General features: G+C 34.5%; 1 protein-coding gene across 1 annotated transcript; it reads left to right on the forward strand.

Annotated features, from left to right (window-relative positions):
• Positions 1-454: 454 nt before the first annotated feature.
• On the forward strand, positions 455-16,310 carry GNAI1 (guanine nucleotide binding protein (G protein), alpha inhibiting activity polypeptide 1). Its single transcript, XM_009882921.1, has 8 exons — positions 455-491; positions 573-714; positions 5,429-5,586; positions 7,358-7,486; positions 13,396-13,525; positions 14,735-14,888; positions 15,775-15,990; positions 16,092-16,310. Exons 1-7 carry the CDS (start codon positions 487-489, stop codon positions 15,963-15,965), a joined length of 909 nt encoding a protein of 302 aa, XP_009881223.1. The 5' UTR covers positions 455-486; the 3' UTR covers positions 15,966-15,990; positions 16,092-16,310.
• Positions 16,311-19,759: the final 3,449 nt, after the last annotated feature.

Consider the following 19,759-nt stretch of genomic DNA (forward strand, 5'->3'; position numbering starts at 1 on the left):
AAAGGTGGTTACAGGGGCTAGAACCCTGAAGAATTTGAAGAGGTTCATGTGAAGACCACTTAATATAGTGTGGAGGATGTATAAAGGAGGTTTTTGGTTAGGTGTTGATTAAAAGGGCAGTTAGAAGAATTGAGCTTCAGACCCCTTTGAAATTGAACAACTTATTATCTGTTTGCATTAGAAACACCAGCAGACTGTGTAAAGATTATGCTCGCTTCAGTAAAAAGAGAAACAAAGACTTTTTAGAGCTGAATGATTTGTTCTTAAAATGTCTTGGGTTTGAAATTTCCAGCTTGAGACCCTTACATTTTAGTATTAAAAATTAATTTGTAACATGTACTTTTAACTATTTTTATGTCGATTAGGTGTTTGAAATATAGAAACTAAATGTGTTTTCAAAGATCAATAAAAGTCTACTCTAATGAATTTTCACACATTTATTTTTCAGGAGCTGGTGAATCAGGGAAAAGCACAATTGTCAAACAAATGAAGTAAGTATGGTGAAATACTACGATAGAGAAATATTTTTTTTTTATTTGAATAGAGAATTTATTTTTTTTTTCCTTCCATAGGATTATCCATGAAGCTGGTTATTCAGAAGAAGAATGTAAACAGTACAAAGCTGTTGTCTACAGTAACACCATTCAGTCCATTATTGCTATCATTAGAGCAATGGGGAGGTTGAAGATAGACTTTGGTGATCCAACCAGGGCTGTGAGTATTGAAGTACACCCACAGATACACAGCTGAAATATCCATTCGTTTTCAGTTTTTGTCTGTTACTGGTTCCTGAAAAAAATCACTTGATATCCCAAAATCTTCTTTGTTGGTTACAAATTTTGATTGAAAACTAAATGCTATTGGTCTTTACATGGCAAGATGACCCACAGAACGATCAGCAGTGGGTTGATTCATGACAACTATTTGGTTTAGATACAATTCTCCAAATTTCATCTAAATTTGGAAAGCTAAACAGACAGGTCTTCAGGAGTTTTTGAAAAACATTAAACTATGCAATCATGTCTCTTTATTTGTAGGGACTTGTGGGCTGTTATGTTCTGTAAGTCATTTAAGTTAGATATCTTTGTGTTCCTTAAAAAACATAGCTTAAATAGGTAGGCATCTAGCTACTGTTTGCACTTCTTAATTAGATCATAGGCACAGCGTTACCTAAAATGTTTCCATGCTCTGAGCTTGATCCTGTTTCACACTGATTTCCAATGTGGAGGACACTATTTTACTCAAAGCAGAGACATGGGCATAGCCCTGCTGCTGGTATCCCAATTTTTCATGATACCATAAAGATTAAGGATTTTTCCCAAGAAATAGGAGAACTTTTTCTTACCCTTCCTGCATCTTTTCCATCTCATTTTGTCTACTGTCCTGCATACAAACCTCTGATGGGTCTATTTGTCATTCCACCTACTGATGCTGGTCTTCAGAATTGATTGTATTGACTTGTTGTTTCTCCAGTCCTAACCCTATACCTGATTAAGTCCATGTCTGGTCTGGATGTTAGAGGCTCTGAAGCTCTGTAAAATGCTTAGCTTAAGTGTTTTTGCTTGTCCTCTGGTTACAGCTCTGTGCTGCAGTGCTGAATTTGATCACCAAAGCTGTTAGTCTGAATAGCATTGCAACTTAGTTCGGGATATGTGCCTTTATTTTCATTCCATAGAAATCAATGTCAGAATATGGAATGCTCAATAGTACAGTTTTTGAAGTAAGACCTAGCCACATTATCACTGTCTTGAGGGAAGACTGAGGAAGTTTTTTTGCTGTTCATGTATTGAAATAAGTATGTAAGGTAGTCAGAGGGAGATTTAGTCATAATTAAGTTCTTTCTGTCATGTTAAGGTTGAATTTCAGTTTGGGAGAAGGAGGGTCTTGAAAAATAAGAAACAGTATGTAAAGTCTTCATTTCTGACAAAGTCTTGTGTTCAAGATCTTACTGATTGCTTAAAAAGCAATTTATAAGTATTAGAGAATATACCTTCAGTCACCTTGTGAAATGCATTATGTATGGTTGTCATAAAAAAGACAAATGTTCATAAGATTATGTAAAGTGGGTCATAAAGTTGTATCTGAAATCTAAATTTGATTGGCAGTCGTGAATTATTAGTTAATTTTAATTTTGCTTTTTGATAGTCATTTTTATGAACATACGTTAATTCTACCTGAAACCTGTTCAATTGTAAACATAACTGGTAAAAGCTTCCTTTTCATTGGTTATTCCTCTCTACATTTATTTTCATGTTTGCTGTTGTCCTCCTTTAAGACCAAAGTTTTCCAGGGCAGCAATAGTATCTTATTGCATGTTAGTTCAGTATTTGTGCAATGGCGTCCTCTCTGGAGTCTGGCAGTTAATGTTGGAAAGAGACAGATGGTAAACTCATGTTACTAAATACACAGTAAGAGAAAATGGAGGAGGAGTAAATTTAAGTGTTAGCAGATAAAATGACTAACAAGATTTTGAGGGCTATTTTATATATGGTATCAACGTGAAGTCATTGGAATTTGTCAACTTTAGACAGCTATATAAATGGTGAGGCAAACTTTTGTCAGGGATAATCTTAAAATATCTGTCCATCCCTTTGCACTTACGCAGGTCTTGGTGGTCCAAGCTCTTCTTTCAGAGCAATGCTGCTATGGAACGTCAGTACTGGATTTTTACCATTCATAAAGTCAGAAATGGAAAAAGGAATTCAGAGTTTGCGTTATACGTCAGCCTCACTTTTTTTTTTTAAATGTATGGTTACTCCTCAGCTATTACAGTATAATCTTTTTAATTTTATTCTATTTTGTTGTAATTTTTTTCATTTTGGGGGGAGGGGAAGGCGCTCAAAATTGTGATTCCTGAGGAAAACTTTTACATTCAGACTCTTTTCCTTAAATTTCTGAGGGGAATTTGTGAGGGTTTTACTCTAAATGGAATAAGTTTGTTTGGAAAATCATATACTCTTATTTCTGTCATAAGACTAATAGTAAAGCAGTAAGTTGAATGTTTTCTATTTTGAAGCTATTGAATCAAGGGAGCATGGATTACACCAGCAGCTTCAGTAATGTTCAGTCTCAAGACTGGTGTATCTTCCTTTGTCCCACGGGACATTTCAGTACTAAAGTAGACAGTATGTTTTGAGAGACACTTAGTGAATGTGCTTTAAAAGACTATGGAACACTTTCTAAATATAAGATTTGCTTTAATGAGCTAGAGAGGTGCTTAAATTATTTTTTTTTTTTTTACATTATTTCATTTATGAAATCTGGTATAAAAATAGTGATGCCTAGAGAGGAAGCTGCCCCATTCCAGTGTAATCAAAGGAAAGTATGTAGCAGTGGTTAATAATGAAAATAGGACTTGATGTTGCATACTACCTCACTTGTGGTGTCTGCAGTATTTTCCATCTTTAGAAAAGGGAGTATGGGGGTAACAGAGACCAGATCTTTCTTATTTTAATGTTTAAGCTTTTAAAAAAAGCTGAAATGGATTATCTTGTTCCACCTTCCCTTTCCCATCCCCCCTGTTTCAGAGCACGTAGTAATTAGAGCTATTTGAAACAGTGAATTTTGTATGTTTGAAAGTCAGACTATGTTAGGTATAAATGGCATAATCACTCATGACAAAATTTACTGTCAGTTTCTAAGCTGTTTCTATCATGTGTCTTAATACATTGGCTTTTCTTCAAGAAATGAGTTGTAGGTCCTTGGCGTTTGCATCTGCAAACAATATTCAACATCAGAATTGTCATTTGGGTTTCTTTTATGCAGGCATGTTGCTCACACTACAGTCACTGAGTTCTAACTATGCAACCCTTTGATCTTTACTACCCTGTTTTTTTATGTAATTATTAGTGCAATCAATTGAATTTTTATTAGTTGTCCACAATTTGTCCTGTGCCTGTACAGTAATAGGTATTCTGTTGATTTGTTTCACAAACGTTCATTTTTATATGTGTAGCTATTTTAGCTTTCAAAAGACTTTTTGAACTATGTGTCAGTTACCTGTTTTTCATATGTATAACTACATATGTTTACATGTGGATATACATAAATCTCTTCAAGTTTGCTTTGAGTTAACTGAACTGCAAGCTTTTTCTTTTCAAGCTGTGATTATTGGTATTACTCAATCCATCTGCAAATAATTTCCCTGTTAGCTGTCATAATCTTTGATTATTTAAGTTGACAGCAGACAATATCTTCAGAACAGTCACTACTTTCTGTGCTTACCCTAAAAATGTGGGCTTTTTTCATGGCTTATTGTTTGAATAGCAAAGGTGACAGAACCGTATTTTTCTACCAATGTTTATCTGTATCTACACTTTCTATTTTGTGAGAATAACTTTATATGTTGCTTGTTTTAATCCTCTTCTTTCATGAAATACTTTCAGGTCCCAGCTGATGTGCCTAAGTCTCTATTTTCTCCTTCTTCCTTTCCACTGTCATCTGTTTTCTTTCTTTTAATTATTGGACAAACAGTACATGCTGTGGGTAGTAGTTACAAGCCACAAGTATGTTGATTTTTCTGGCTGACATACCTTGGCATTAGATCACATACAGCTAATAACCAAGGTCAAACAGCTACCCACAGGAGAGTACTAATGTGGATCTCTTTCCTCTGCTCCGCTACTATCCTTTTTTTCCAATGCCTTACAGGTCCGACATTTTTCTTTCCTTAGTCAAAATTGGATGAAGGTAGCCAGCTGGTCAAATTCTGTTACAGGATACTGGTGGATTGACATCCTGTACTCCATTAGCCTCACTCTCAAAGACAGTCATTATACTTAGTCTTAAAATCTAGCATTTGCTGTCTTAAAAATCTTGATGTTTGCTTGATATGGCATTACCAAGAAAACTTGGTCTCTGTAGAAGAATTAAAGTAACAGATTTTTGTACCTGATTTATTTGGAAAGGCTTCAAGAAGTGTTTTTCTGCATCCTGATGCATGATTTGGGAAGAAATGATCATTTGTCACTTTCAAAGAAAGTTGATTTTTGAAGCTTAAGCGATTAATGTCTTTTCTTCAGTCAGTCAACATACAGCTGCATTTCTGAAGGTTCTAGTATGCGTTGTAACCATTCTATTCAGTTTGGGGTATTTGATAAACAAATAAGGTTAACTTGAGACTTGAGCACAAAATATGTTACTACTTTGGTTTATAGAGGCTTAGTTAAGTTATAAACAGATCAGAAGAATCTTTATCAGCCAGTGAGAAATTTGGTTAAGTAGTCTTTCTGCTGTTGAAAAATGTGGGAATTAATATCCTATGCAGAACACTAAACCCAATTGTTTTCCTTCACACTTTTTGATTTGGTTACATTCACATTTACCAGGTTAAGAAAGTAGCTCATTTGCTGAATAGAGTTCTTAGATTATAATGCTTCCATTGTGTTTCTCAATGTTTGTTTCTCCATTTTCTGATTACATCTTAAAGGATGATGCTCGGCAGCTCTTTGTGTTAGCTGGAGCAGCAGATGAAGGATTTATGACTGCAGAGCTTGCTGGAGTTATCAAGAGACTGTGGAAAGACAGTGGAGTTCAAGCTTGTTTCAACAGATCTAGAGAATACCAGCTTAATGACTCTGCAGCCTAGTAAGTACTATGTGACAAAATAATCTTGTAAGTAATAGCTAAAGGAATAGAAGTCTCAGCTTTTGAGGAATCCTGCTCCCATGTAGATGGAAAATATCGAAGTGTCTGGACAAAGATTGTCTGCTTGGGTCAAAACGCTGCAACTAACCTTCAGGGTTGGAGAGGAAGAGGTGTGGTATAATTATGAATTTGAATTATGTTCCAACCAGTTGTTTCATCCTCTTGAGGAAGACAAGAATTGCTTTAAGGTGCTTTAATACGTTACACAGCATTTTTATTACAAAAACATGACTCAATACCTGTTAGTATCTGAACATGTTCAGGAAACTTGATTGTGTGATGTGAAGTCTGTATTACCAAGGATACTACCTTCATGTTCATAAGAGTTTCTTCTGTCATTCAACATCACTGCATTTTATTTGTTAATTAATGGTCTCTGTTAGAAATGTACTGAGCAAAGGTAACAACCAGGATATGTCTTCTGTGCTAGGGTAGTTATTAGAAAAATAAAATAGTAAGGAATAAAGGGTGTGAGAAATAAGATGTGATGGCAGCAAGTAATGGTAGGACAGCAAGGAAAAGAGTCCATTGAGGGAGCGGTAAGATGGTAAAGAATGACATAGCAGTGATACTGGCCTTACAGGGCAACTGTAAGCTGAATTGACTTGTAGTGTTTGAAGTTGTTTTTCACTTTCCTTAAAATAAGGTACTTCTGTTCTATAGAATAACTGTACATAAATAAGCAACATGCAGGTAAGGTAACTGAGAAGACTACAGCTGGACTAATGTAATTATAGGCATATTAAATGAATAGAAATGTGATCAAATAGTATTGAAATAATACTGATACTTCCACCACGATTGTTACTTGTTTGTTGAAGTTCTTCTAAGGGTACAGAAGGTAGATGGCAACAAGCTGAGCTCACAATGACAGATCTCTTGACCTAAGAAATAGCCCTTCTATAAACTTTATTCAATATAGAGCACTTCATTTGGAGGGTCGCTTACTTTTATCTAGTAACCTCCTCTGTTCTATTTTGTTGTTTTAGATACCTCTACCACCAGTTTCTTAAAACTGTTCTTCTAGCCATACAATTGTATCCTTAAAATTGCTAGCGTCTGGTTAGACTGAAAGAAGAACATAATGCCTTCCCTATTTACTATGGGAAAAGCACAAATAAGATTTGTATGGGTTTTAGAAACACTGGGCTTCTTGGCTTTCATTGCAAGAATTTTGGCAATGAAAATATAGTCTTGTCAAAAATCTGTGCAATTGGAAATTCTCAATAGAAAGTTAATTGTTATGTATTAAGCATTTTTTTAAAAACATTAATTCTGGCCAAAACACTGGGTTGTTCTTTTCATACCTATTATCAGATTCAGGGTAATTTGGGGCTTTGGTTATGGTTCAAAGTAACTTATAGTTCAGGAGGTTACAAAGATGGAGTTCTTCTAGTTAGTGCAAATAACATTGGTGTAGTGGAACCATGATTGCATTTTGGGATTTCAGAAGAATTCTTTGTAGTGGAGTCAATTGCATAAGTTTACTTTCTTCTAGGATGAAATGTCTTTGTGTCTCTAAAGCTTATTTCAAAAAACCTTGGAAGATTGAGGGAAATAATGTGTTTTGTCTTTTGTCCTATCTCAGAGAAATATATTCTATGAAAGTCAGGCACAATATAATGAATGGACCTAGAACTTCTGTAATTCTTTGTATTATCATGTTACTGTTTTATGAATAACTGAAAGCAGTATTTATTTTTACCTTCAGTTACTTGAATGACTTGGACAGGATAGCACAAACCAGCTACATTCCAACTCAACAGGACGTTCTCAGGACTAGAGTGAAAACTACAGGAATAGTGGAAACTCACTTTACTTTCAAAGATCTTCATTTTAAGTATGTAAATAATGCTGCATGCTCATCTGTCTGTTATGGTTTCTGTAAAGTTCTAGAAGATGGACTTTCAATGATTTGTCTAACCTCAACTTTGATACTCCCCTGCCTTTTTCTCTGAAAAAAATTCTGCATGCTCAGCTCAATTTTCTGAAGGGATGTGGGAGTTGTTGGAACTCCTGTAATAACTCAGAATAAATATGCAGGTATTAAGTAGTAAATGCTTGGGGTTTATTGGAAGCTTTTTGTAAAGATATTTTATATGTAAATTAAATCTCAAAATATTCCAATTTTTGCCATGTTAAATAACAGTTGTTCTATCAGATTCTTCCCTTCAAATTCAGTTGGAGAACTAGGGGCTTGTAAATGTTTGCCGATGTCATATGAAAGAGTAAATCCATTTTCCTGAAGTACTGAATTTAAATGTGTGTTGTACTTTAAGGTAGTATTTTATTTAGTGATGGAAGAATGTGACTTATGTTTCTTTTAATGTGTGATTTACTAAATAATGTTAATATTCTGAACATTTTATGTCCAAAGACATTCATGGTGAAAGCATAGGATAGTATAAACGTAATGATATCCTACCTCCTACTCATCAGGAAGAATGAGAAGAAAACTCAGTAAAACTCACATTTCATCTGCATTTAGATTGTGCAGAGATTGTTGTCAGCATGTCTATACAATATATTTGTTTAGTATGTTCATGGAAAACTTTTTTTCCCATGTAAATGCTAATGTCCATTTTCTCACTCTCTGATGTTTCTTGTTGAGTTCTGTATTGTAGATGGATTTACATTCTTCTACATTCTCAATGAATTTGTATGCAGGTAGCTATGTCCAGTCTGTACTGATTATTAGGACTGTTATAAGGACTATATGATTACAGTCCTATGAAGTCCATTATAAGGACCATACGATTACAGTTACACATTTTACAGAAGTATAAGACAGGCCTTTGGCAGTATTTAGCTGTAATGTTGTACATTTAAACACCTGTACAGGTGCCTTAGGAGATAGGCTTAATGACTTATTCGGAGGGTTGAAGAAATACACTCTTACATAACATTGAAAAGAACTTTTAAGGTGAACGAAAAGCATAAAAGGCTTGATTATACCAAGGTGAGGGTATATAAACATGACTAGCTGTGCAATATTGTGTACTTCAATTTTTTTTCATTAATTATCTTTTCTTTCCTGTTTTGCTGCGTGTTTAGATTCTTTGAGGTTGAGCCTCATTTCAGCCTTCTCTATAAAGCGCTTAGCATAGCTTTGATAATTGATTCAATCTAAACTGCAAATAGCAAGTCATCTTCATCCTGTTTCTATAGACTATTTCAGAAGTTGAGTCTGATTATTTGCTACTTTTGTCTTCAAAGAACACCTTATTCTGTAGAAATGTTCTTCTGATAATTTAACAAAATTCTTATGGAAATTCAGGTCTCAGTACAAAATTATAAAACATTAGCATTAGAATTGACAGAAGCATGAAATATTTTCCTATGGGTACAGCCATTGCTAATTAATTGAGAACTAAGTAGAAGTAAGTGGCTGACTTGCATTTATATAGGGTGATATCCAGAGACTTCCCCATAAAGATATCTCTGAAGGTAAGGAACAATTCTACGGAATCCTTTTTTAATTTTAAAATTCTAAGAGGGAGTAATCTTTTTTTTTTTTAAGATGGCATTATTCCATTGTAGAACAGTAAATAGCAATGAGCATTGTCACATGCACGATAGTATACCTGTGTAGAAGACCTTGTTAGAGGTTATGATGTCTCTGACAGTTTTGGATCAGAAAGCCAAGGGTCTTTTTTTTTTTCTTCTAATTTGTTTCCTTATTTACTTATTTTTACTGTGTTTTCTTAAAAATCAAAATCTAGCAACTTGAAGATTTCTAAAAATAACAACTGTAATTTAATCCTTTCTAGTGCAATTTACCTAGTCATATAGTAGAGTAACATAAAACTGGTAGGTTTTTTTAATCTACCTGCCCCCCTGAGTCTTACAGTGCAGGGAAAACAGGAAAGTGGAATAATAAAAAATTCAGGTTGGTTTTAATAACTGTAATATGTGAGACTTTCCAGATATGTATCCGTCCTGATTTGAGGTAAAACAGAACTAATTTTCTTTTCAGTCATTTTACTTTTCAGTTAAGCCTTTTCTAACTCTCTGAAATTAACGGTGTGTTTTTCAGACAGTGTCCACTTCTAGCAGATAAGGTCTAATATTTGTAATTAATACCAAGGAATGGTATGCGGAGAGGCTTCTGGTTGTACTTATTGCTGTGACGACCAAGGTCAGCTGACTTTATGTACCAAGTTAGGTGGTTGGAAGTGGAAGAGTGTAAATGTGTCATGCCTGTGGGGAGGAGCGGACAGGACAGGAGACCCAAAACTGACCAACAGGGTATTCCATCCCATCTGCCTCATGCTCACTGCAAAAGCTGAGGGATCAAAGGGGTCAGCCTCTTTCTTCAATGGCTGGTGTCTGAGGAGGACTCTGTCTGTTCGTCTGCCTTTGACCCCAGTCAATGGGTTCCTGAATCCAGATCTGGAATCCAGTTCCCATCCATTGCTGAGTCCAGTCTGGGACTTTCCCAGTTCCTGCCAGTGATGTGATCATCATCCTGGGAGCTCGATACTGATTCTGTATACATTGTATATATTTAATTATTTTCTTATTAATATTATTTTTCTCTTTTTATTATTTTATTATTAATATTTCATTAAAGTGAAGGTAAAAGAAAGCACCTATTGTTTGTTTTAGTGGCCAGCCCAGCCCAAACCACAACAGTATCATATTTTTGTAAACACTTACCCTGCCTCAAAAAAATATTTGCCAAATTCAGTCTTTTTGCAAGGCTGGGGACTGGAACAAACAACTTTTATAACCTTAAAAAAAAAAGTGAAAGCTGTTGTAATAATTATCTGGTGTCCTTTTGGCCCATGTCACATTTTGTATGGGTACTAGAATTGTGTTCTTTGCTTAAATAGTCTGAAAGATGCAGAACATAGCAAATCTGGCAAAACTAGCTTTCAAAAACATACTGTGCTAATGAAAGGACCTTGCATAATTCCTTAAATTTGCACAATTGCAGATAAACCGTTCGGAAAGCTACCCATTTATTATAACTAAGTAACATAGCTTAGTAGAGAGATGACTGGAGAAGTGTCTCTAATGCTTTACATTTACGTCAGTCGAGTAATTTGTCTTAATGTGGCATAGTCACCTTGTAATCTCATTGGAGAAGTCTGCTTTCTTTAAATAATGGAAAGTCATTAAAGCATTTTTCTAATACCTTCATTCATTAGATAAGGGGGATAGATTAAAACTTAATTTCTTTCTTGTATTTCTTTTTAGTTCATTGTAGACTCTGACTTACCTTGAATAAGCAAAATATGGCTCTTTTGAATTGTCGTACCATGGACGGTACTATGAATTTTAGCACCTGAGGCAAGTGCTTAAAAGATGAGTTTGCACACAACCCTGTGTGCCCACCCTCCCGTATTGGAAGGTGGTATCTGTAAATGATTGAGTGCACAAATGTGGTTTACATAAAGAACTGGGACTTTGTTAGGTGCACCATTAGAAAGGCAGCCCCAAAAAGAGACAATTATCACTGGTGAAACACACCACTGGCAGAGAGGCAATTCTGAATTGAAGCAAATATTTCTGGCTGAAATCAATATCTGTGACTACAAACTGGAAATTACACTTTTATGTTCTAGACGTTGTCTGTCTTCTGCATTTTTCCTCCTTTCCCAGGATACATGCTGGCAACATATTGAGCATGACAAAAATCATACAGTGCCTCATGTGTAGACCTATTTTCTTTACATATTTTAGCTGTTCTTTGAAAGAATACTTTTTACAACAGTCCTTTATTAATATGGGAAGTTGTGCCTTGTTTTATTATACCTCTCAGTTAACATCTTAGTAGTAATATTTTTGCATTGAGCAGTGCCGTAAGATACTATTGAGCTAGGGGAGACCCGTGCAGATTGATACCACAGTACTGCCATCAGTATAAAGCATTTAATTTCTCATGTTCCTTAGAAGATGTCCACAAAAAATAAAAGGAGCAATTTTCTTGTTCAATTTCTCAGGTTTTTTTTTCTGTCTTGTATTTTCTTCTGTCCTATAAAGAATAAGATTTATTGTTGTTCAGCCCTACATGCCTTACTGTCTACCAAAACCCCTCAATGTGACAGCATTATTAATAATGTAATGCTGAATTATTTTAGGCCATGTTGGAGTATCTTTACAGGAATTATAACTGTCCATCTTAACAATTTTTGTTCTAGTCTGGATTTCTCTTCCTGTTCGTATGACATTTTTACCCAAATAAGGCTTTCATGATAGAGCTGGCCATTCCACTGCTTACAGCAAAGAGGATGGAGATGTAGGAATTGCTCTGTTCTCTGTTCTTTCTCTTCTCTCTTCGTCCTCCCATTTCAACATTTTTATGCCTACTGGATTCTAAGCTCTTTTTCTATGACAATGTAGAAAAGGCTTAAAATTACTTGTGAAAACCCCTGAAGACCAAAGTCAGGCTCTTTTAAAAGGAATAATTACATTTCCTTGTAAGTAGGAGGAAAAATTAAATTTTTGCGTGATAGAATATTGACTGATATAGCGAGGGAAGTAATATGTGACATGTTTGCATTGTTTTGAAGCTATAAGTCATTGCAAGAATTTGAGACAACAGACTTTTTTCTGTGATAGGAAGGAAACAGGTGGAAAAAGTCTGTCTTCTCTCTCTTTAAGATCCTATGATGTATATATCACTTAATTTCAGGACACCACTGTTTGTCTCCTTTTTTTTTGTGTGTGTGTTGGATGTCCATCCTCTGTCCCACCCATGACTCACAGTTCATTATATCAGGATGCTGTTTATCTGGCTTGCAAAATATGTGAAGTTCCTAATAATGTCTAATGAAAGTTCTGTCTTTCAGAGTGGCTGTAGCCCATAATAGTTAGTAAATGGCCATTTTAAGTATTTAGACAGCAGAGAAAAGCAAATCCATTCATATTGTGCTAATTTGCTGATCCTCCACTGCTAAATTCTGGAATGTGGTCTTTTCTTATTCTATTTCTGCTAAGCTAAGAAACAAGATTCACCTTTATAGCTCAGTTTTCCCACTTAACAGCATTTCCAAACTGTAGGGAAGATGATTGTTCTTCTCATATAATGCTTGTTTTGTCTTTTAAGAGAATTTTGAAAATTATTTTATTGTCTCTTAAATATCCCATTTAAACATGGACACTTGAAAAACAGATCAAGTTGCAGTTTGGTTTAGAAGAGAGAGGAGCTGAAACTGAGGAAGATTTAAAGATTCAAGATTAAATTTGAAAAAGTGAAAATTAGATTTTTATATACTCAGAATACTAAAACAACAAGAATCAAGTCAGTGTTACTTGTATCCAACTTCCTTAGTATTGCATTATTTCCAAGTATTAAACCAAACACCACTCTGCTCTTAAAGAATCTTGCATTGTTGATCAATACCTTTTATTATTTTACACTTTTTGTTTGTTTGGGCTAAAGATGGAGTAACACTTTCATCTTGTTTACAATTAGTAAAGCTAACTATTTTTATTTTTTATAGATTGCAATTAGCTTTGAAATATAGTACAAAGTATTTGTAAATAATCAGTTTTCTTAAGCTTTCATCTTGCACCTTCTCATGTTTTGTAAAATGACGTCTAAGACGACTTTTAAGGCTTTATTGAATTGCTTTTTTTATACTGAGATATTAAATGGTAATAAATGTTGCAGATTTTTATGCTTTTTTAAAACTTCTGTGATTGGACTTACACAGCTGATACTTTCAGATTTTATTGGTTAATATTCAAAAAGCTAGAAATTCCAAAGTTCATTCCCTGCTTTGCACTTCTGTTTTGCAGAATGTTTGATGTTGGAGGCCAAAGATCAGAGCGGAAGAAATGGATTCATTGTTTTGAGGGTGTTACAGCAATTATTTTTTGTGTGGCATTAAGTGATTATGACTTGGTCTTGGCTGAAGATGAGGAAATGGCAAGTACCTTGATGTTGAAGACAGGAATAGTTGTTGGATAAAAACTAAATAAGTTTGAAAGGAAAGCTATAAATACATCTTTTAGAGTATTACTGCTTTGTAAGATTTATGGGTTTTGTGTAAAAGGTCTCAAAAAAATGGTGATGGTGTTCATGCTTTCAGGTTTCAAACTGTTTCCTCATATTCTCAGAAGGAGTACTATGAGACAAGTATTCTTTTCGGCTACGCTCTTTCATGTTTTAAAGGACACAAATTAATGAGGATAGATTGTCAATAAGAAATTGCTTAACTTACCTGTTTGTACTTTACTGCATGTTTTGTTTTCCTTTCCTTCCTCAGTCTGCAGTTTTTGTTTCTTTCTAAATGTGAAATTTTTGTGAAATGTGGGGAAAAAAAATGCAGAAATTTTTCTCTTCCTGCTCCCTTCCAACCCCCTCCACTCTTTTCTTCTTTTTCAAGGTGTGACTCCTCTCATATCAGTATGCACAGTGTGCATGCTTTTTACTATCCTAGTGGTCTAAAGTGATGCTTATCTATCGTGTGTGAATCATTAACAGAATTCTGTGCTCTTCCTCATGTTCTGCAACTTCTTATAACATATAGTTTGGGGAGGAAAGAGAAACAAAAAACCCTTTCAAGTCAAATGTAGCCAAAGAAGGTCATAGCTAGCACCCTGCTACTTAAATGACTGGAGCTTGGCCGAAGTACTTACATGTTGGATAATTTTTCTACAGAGTTACAAATTAGGGTAAGAGGAAAAAAAAAACTGATCACTTGATTCTCTAGTTCTATAGAGCTTTATTTTTCTTTCCTGTTATGCTGGAATCTCAGCTAGGTGCAGAATTTAATTTTCAGTTTCCAGAAGATCTAATCAATATAAGACAAAGTCAGGTAGTTCAGCAACTCTTGTAGAATATCTGTACTGCATAATGTCAAAACACACCAAAAATTTCTAAAATATTAAACAGCTTAAGCCTGGAAATGAGAAGGAAAAAAAAATAAATAGTTGCTTAAACCCTTCTTGTGAAAGCGTTCTTTGTAGTGGTCTTGGTCTCTCTTTTATTTCCCTGTGGTAAATGTGATTCTGTATGCTAGAAACTTAGTTTTGTAACTTGTCTGGTTCATTTGTAACTAATCAAAAATATGTATCCTGATTTTACTACTGCAGTGTGATAAATTACAACAAGGTGTTTTTTTTCCAATTACAGAATCGGATGCATGAAAGCATGAAATTGTTTGACAGTATCTGCAACAATAAATGGTTCACAGACACTTCTATTATTCTCTTCCTGAACAAGAAAGATCTTTTTGAAGAAAAAATTAAACGGAGTCCTCTCACTATTTGCTACCCTGAATATGCAGGTATTGGATGGGGGTGCAGGTTTCAAGTAATTTTTGGTTAAATTACGTCATTTTTGATGTACAAATAAGGAGGAGTTTTTATGGATAAGGGGGTGTTTTTATGGATCACAAATAAAATAGTGCTAAGTCAGATTCATCTTTTTAACCAGGGAAATAATGCTGGTCCACTGATAGCATTTGAATGTTACTGCTGCAGCTCTTTTCGGCCTAATTTATTTAGCCCATTATTTTTTTCTGATGTCCTCCTATGTTTGTATTTAGATGTAATTTTTGTCATTAGCAGGAATCTCTCAGGATCCATGAGAGTTTATTTGAACAGGGAGTGTACATGTATGTTAGAAGGAGGTGGCTTATTCAGGAAATACATAGAAAAAGAGGAGGATTTAATAAGTCTTAGCCTTTTTATGTATTATTTCCATTGTAACTTTAGGCTATTCCATTGTACAGAAAATTGCATGTTGGAGGTAAAAAGCTTAAGAAAAATGTGTATGCCAAATGTCTTCAGTTGAGTTTGGGAAAAACTCAAACCTTCTAAACCCATGAAAATTGACAGTGAATAAATTGAATGAAAGAAAAAAAAAATATCCTAATCTAGGGAAGAGTCATGGGTCATTAATGACTTATTCCATCTGCCACTGAAATAAATGGAAAGACTCTTCTTCCTGCAGGTGGAATTTGAGTCCTTAGTTTTTATTCTTAAAAATGTGTCCAAAAGGTTTCCTTCAAGATGTATTTATGGTATCTTAAAGCAATGGCTGAGGAATTACTTAAACTTCTTCGGGTTTAGCTTAACTATTTCCAAAGAACCACTTACTTCAAAGATATAGGATGCATCTTAACTCTTTCTCATTTGAAACCTGCTTACTGGGCAATTTTGTCCTTCTAGGATCAAACACTTACGAAGAAGCAGCTGCTTACATTCAGTGTCAGTTCGAAGATCTGAACAAGAGAAAAGACACGAAGGAAATCTACACTCACTTCACATGTGCCACAGACACAAAAAATGTGCAGTTTGTTTTTGATGCTGTAACTGATGTCATTATTAAAAATAACCTTAAAGACTGTGGCCTCTTCTGAGAAACAGACAAACGGTTGCTAAATGGTAAATTATATGCCTGAAAACAGGACTTAGGCATTTGGAATATGCCAATGCTGTGTAAAAGCTACATGGATATACTTAATTCTCTTTTATTTTATTTCTAGGTTTGAGAATGACTTCGCACAATTCTTATCTGATTCTTTTCAAGGTGAAAGAAATACAAAATACATTGTGCTGAATGATAGATCAGTACTGTACTTGCCTGTTTTAACAGCTTTATTTATGTTTGTCTTGTAAATTTAAGTAATTAGTTAACACTGAGATGTCAGTTGATTGTATGTAAACTTATAATTGTAGTAATGTATTTGTATAAACGTTGAACGGAATATTTTAGTAACTTGATGTCCTCTAAAATTTCCATGTTTTATGAAGATACTCTTAGAGGAGACAGACACTTTTTGCCTTTGGATTATTTAAACATCTTGTAAAATTAAATTTTCTTTTCGTCTTAAGGGTGCATGCTGCCTTATTCTTTACTTTTGTTGGTATTACTGTATATGGCGTTAGCTTTTTTGATATTTAAACAGCCTCGTACACCTGCTCAGACTTAACAAAACATAACCAATAAAACTTGTTTTTTTGCCTTAAGTTTTGAAAAAATCTTTTTATAAATTTAAGATAAATGCAAAGATTATTTTTTAAATTTAAATTAAATCCACAGTTTATGAAATCTCGGCTTGCAGTCTTTGCAGTGCAAACATGGCAACACTGAGAAAATGAATTTTAAGGTTCAACTGCCATTAAAGCTGATGGAAATGCAAAAAGGAAGTTGTTAAAACCATTCACATCAATAAAGAAAAGTTAGAAACTGTGGTCTTTACTCAGTGGAGTGAATGACAAAATTACCTTTGGGGTTTTTTTATAGACAGTTAACAAAGGCTAGACTTCAGAGTAATATTTTTTTTTCTGCTTACTTAAGAAGTAAAATCATGTTCTCCTTAAACTTTTTGCTATTTTCTGGTAATAAAACTAGTTTGATAATTTAATAATCATAGAAATACCAGGTTTTCCCATGAGACATGGCACAGTGGCTTCACAGATTAAAGCAATTTCCTGTTGCATATAAAAAGAATCTTCAGTATTTTGGATAGGGTGTTTTAGTGACTTGCAAATGCTGATACTTTAATTTCCTCTTTAATTATAATTAAAATCTCACAGTTTCTTTAAGTTAAAAGATTTTCTTCTGGTTATGCTTTCATTATGTGTTTTGCTGTCTTAGGTACATGTCATCCATTGCCTTATGAGTAGTGCCAAAACTGATTTTTTTATACAGATTTTAAAATTACTAAGCTTCTATTTGTAAGTAAGTTCATGGATGGTTGTCTTAAATGTATGTCATCTAGAAAATATGAACGTACCAAACTTGGAAATATGATTTTCTATAATTGTTAAAAGATTTCCGGCAGCTACAGTACACCATAGGTTCTTTGAGAAGTAAATCAGTCTTTGAACCTGTTGCTATTTTTCTGTATTATCTTAGATTTTATGTTCTTAGAAAAAATGTTCAACGAAAATATTTAAGTCATTGTTATGTTATTTAATTTTTAATTGTATGTGTGTTTCATTTAGGCCTCAGATAACTTGAGTAAAACTTGTCTGCACTTCTCATTCTTTAATGCTTCCTTTGTTAGGTACAGAATTGCTAAATGCATTTCAAATGAAAGATTAGAAAGGCGATAACTTATTACTGGAGGTTGTTAAATATATTCATACATTATGAGCTCTTTCAGCAGTTATGGTAAGCAATCTGTATATCCTGGGCTGCTTTTAATTGTGCTTTACAGTTCTGGATACATAACTGATTTTGAATCTCATTGAACTGCTTTGTGGAAATTGTATTTATACCTACGTTTAAGTTGGTTTTTGTACTTAATGTAAAACAAAAATTGGGATTAATCAAATTACATAAATAAATCTAAATTTTGTGCCTTGCTTGAAAGAAATGTTTTTCGTTAACTCTGCTGATAGAAATCTTTTTGCATCCATCCTGTGGAGATAACTAGGTAGTAAAAATGAGAAGATACAGCAAGTAAATCTAAAAACTACGTAAGAAACAGTAAAATGAAAATCAGCATAAATTGATGATTATTGATTATTTCCTAAATATTTTTCCTTTACCATTGTTCTTAACATCTTAAATTGGAGAATTTTTGGAATTTCATAACTGGTGTTTTCTAAAGTATTTACATCTTAAGTATTTCACAGTTTTGTTATGTATTTTGCTTGCTAGTCCAGGCAGGTGAACTTGTCTTTTTTGACTTGATGAGTGGACAGCAGGTATGTTTCCCTATAGATGCTCTGTACTGGGTGATGTGTCTTTTTCTGGAGATGAGAGTTGTCAGCCTAGGCTACTGTTCTAAGAAAAGTTACAAGGGGATTTATGTGCAATAGTGGGAGCCACGCGCTTAGTTTTCATTGCAGTTGTAATAAGGCTCCACTCCATCTCTGTTCAGTCAGAGCACTACAGAAAATGGAGGAAATCCTGCGGGTCTGCCACTGTCTGAGAGCGACAGTCTTTTGCCTGAGCAATGTGAGCTTGTATTCTCTTCCAGTTTGCCATTCCTCACATTTCTGTGTGCAAAGTATCCAGGCAAACTGCTTTTTCTAGCCTTACACAAGGAAGTTCCCTCTACTAGCTTAGATGTTGTTTCAGATCCTTTTAAATATTCTAAATTTAGTATATGTAGTGAATTATAACCTCACAGAGGCTTCTCTAGCCCCTGTGGTCTTATGAGTGTATTGTCTGTGGTTGAAGTCTTTTGGTAAAATGCAGCCATTGTTAAACATGTAGTTATTTGTAAGGAGGAAAGTATGTGAGGAGGTATGGTTTGGAAAATTTGGTATTAGACTTCATGATGCTGCCTATTGAATTTGGAGGAGGTTTGATGTTAAATGTAGTAACTTCTTAGTAACTAAAACAGGGTCCAGGATCATAGCATGGGAACAGCGTAGCATTTGCTGGATTGCAGTTTTTGTTGCCATGTACACATTTAGCTGCTTCATGATTTAAATTCTACATAAAATCTTAGGGAGCAAAAGGGATCAATCTGCAGCATGCTGAACAGCATGATGGCTCGTATGCATTTAGAATTGGGGAAAATGAAAAGAGAAGTTTCTGTTCCAAGTTAAGCAAAATGGAAACTCTACCAAGATACTGGCTATCCTTCTGAGTGAATGTCTCTTGAAGCTATTATACTTCATATTAATAACTAATAGCCTGTGGGTCAAAGAGTAATGCTGGGTTTCTTTCATTTTGAAAGAAGTGTAGAAGGTGCAACAAGAGGCTGGAAGGTCCTCAACCTCAAATAATTCATAGCCTGTGAGAGAGTACACTCGGAGGGTATGAATGAGGAAGATGAAACTAGTGAAAGAGGAACTGGAAATCAAAGGGACACTTTTTGTTGAGTAACTCAATTACCAGTCATTACCTATGTGCCTGTAATTTTTGCCAAAATTTAGGGTTTTTGGACTCTGAAGAACAGGTGTTTTAAAATTTCAGTTGCATAGGTACAAGAAAACTATTTCCAGCTCTGTCTCTAAAGTTCTCGCAAAGAAGCTGCTTTGACATAGAGGAAGCTAGGAGCAGAATTTCAATCAGTTATGTTTCCAAGTCATGAAAATATGCTGTATTTAAAAATGGCTGAGTTAAAATGCATTTATCTAGCTTTTTATCCATAGCATATTTAGGAGCACTGCTTTTCAGAGTTGGTCATGGTTCCAGATAAGGTGTTTCTGGTTGGTTTGCTCTGCATGTGGTTTCTTTTTTGTGGTA

The sequence above is a fragment of the Charadrius vociferus genome, unplaced genomic scaffold (assembly GCF_000708025.1).
Source record: "Charadrius vociferus isolate BGI_N301 unplaced genomic scaffold, ASM70802v2 scaffold32, whole genome shotgun sequence".
Classification (NCBI taxonomy): Eukaryota; Metazoa; Chordata; class Aves; order Charadriiformes; family Charadriidae; genus Charadrius; species Charadrius vociferus.

Coding starts and splice junctions, on each gene's coding strand:
- GNAI1 (XM_009882921.1), top strand. Junction 5,587..7,357: donor CTTAATGACTCTGCAGCCTA/GTAAGTACTATG, acceptor TTTTACCTTCAG/TTACTTGAATGACTTGGACA. Junction 13,526..14,734: donor TGGCTGAAGATGAGGAAATG/GCAAGTACCTTG, acceptor TTCCAATTACAG/AATCGGATGCATGAAAGCAT.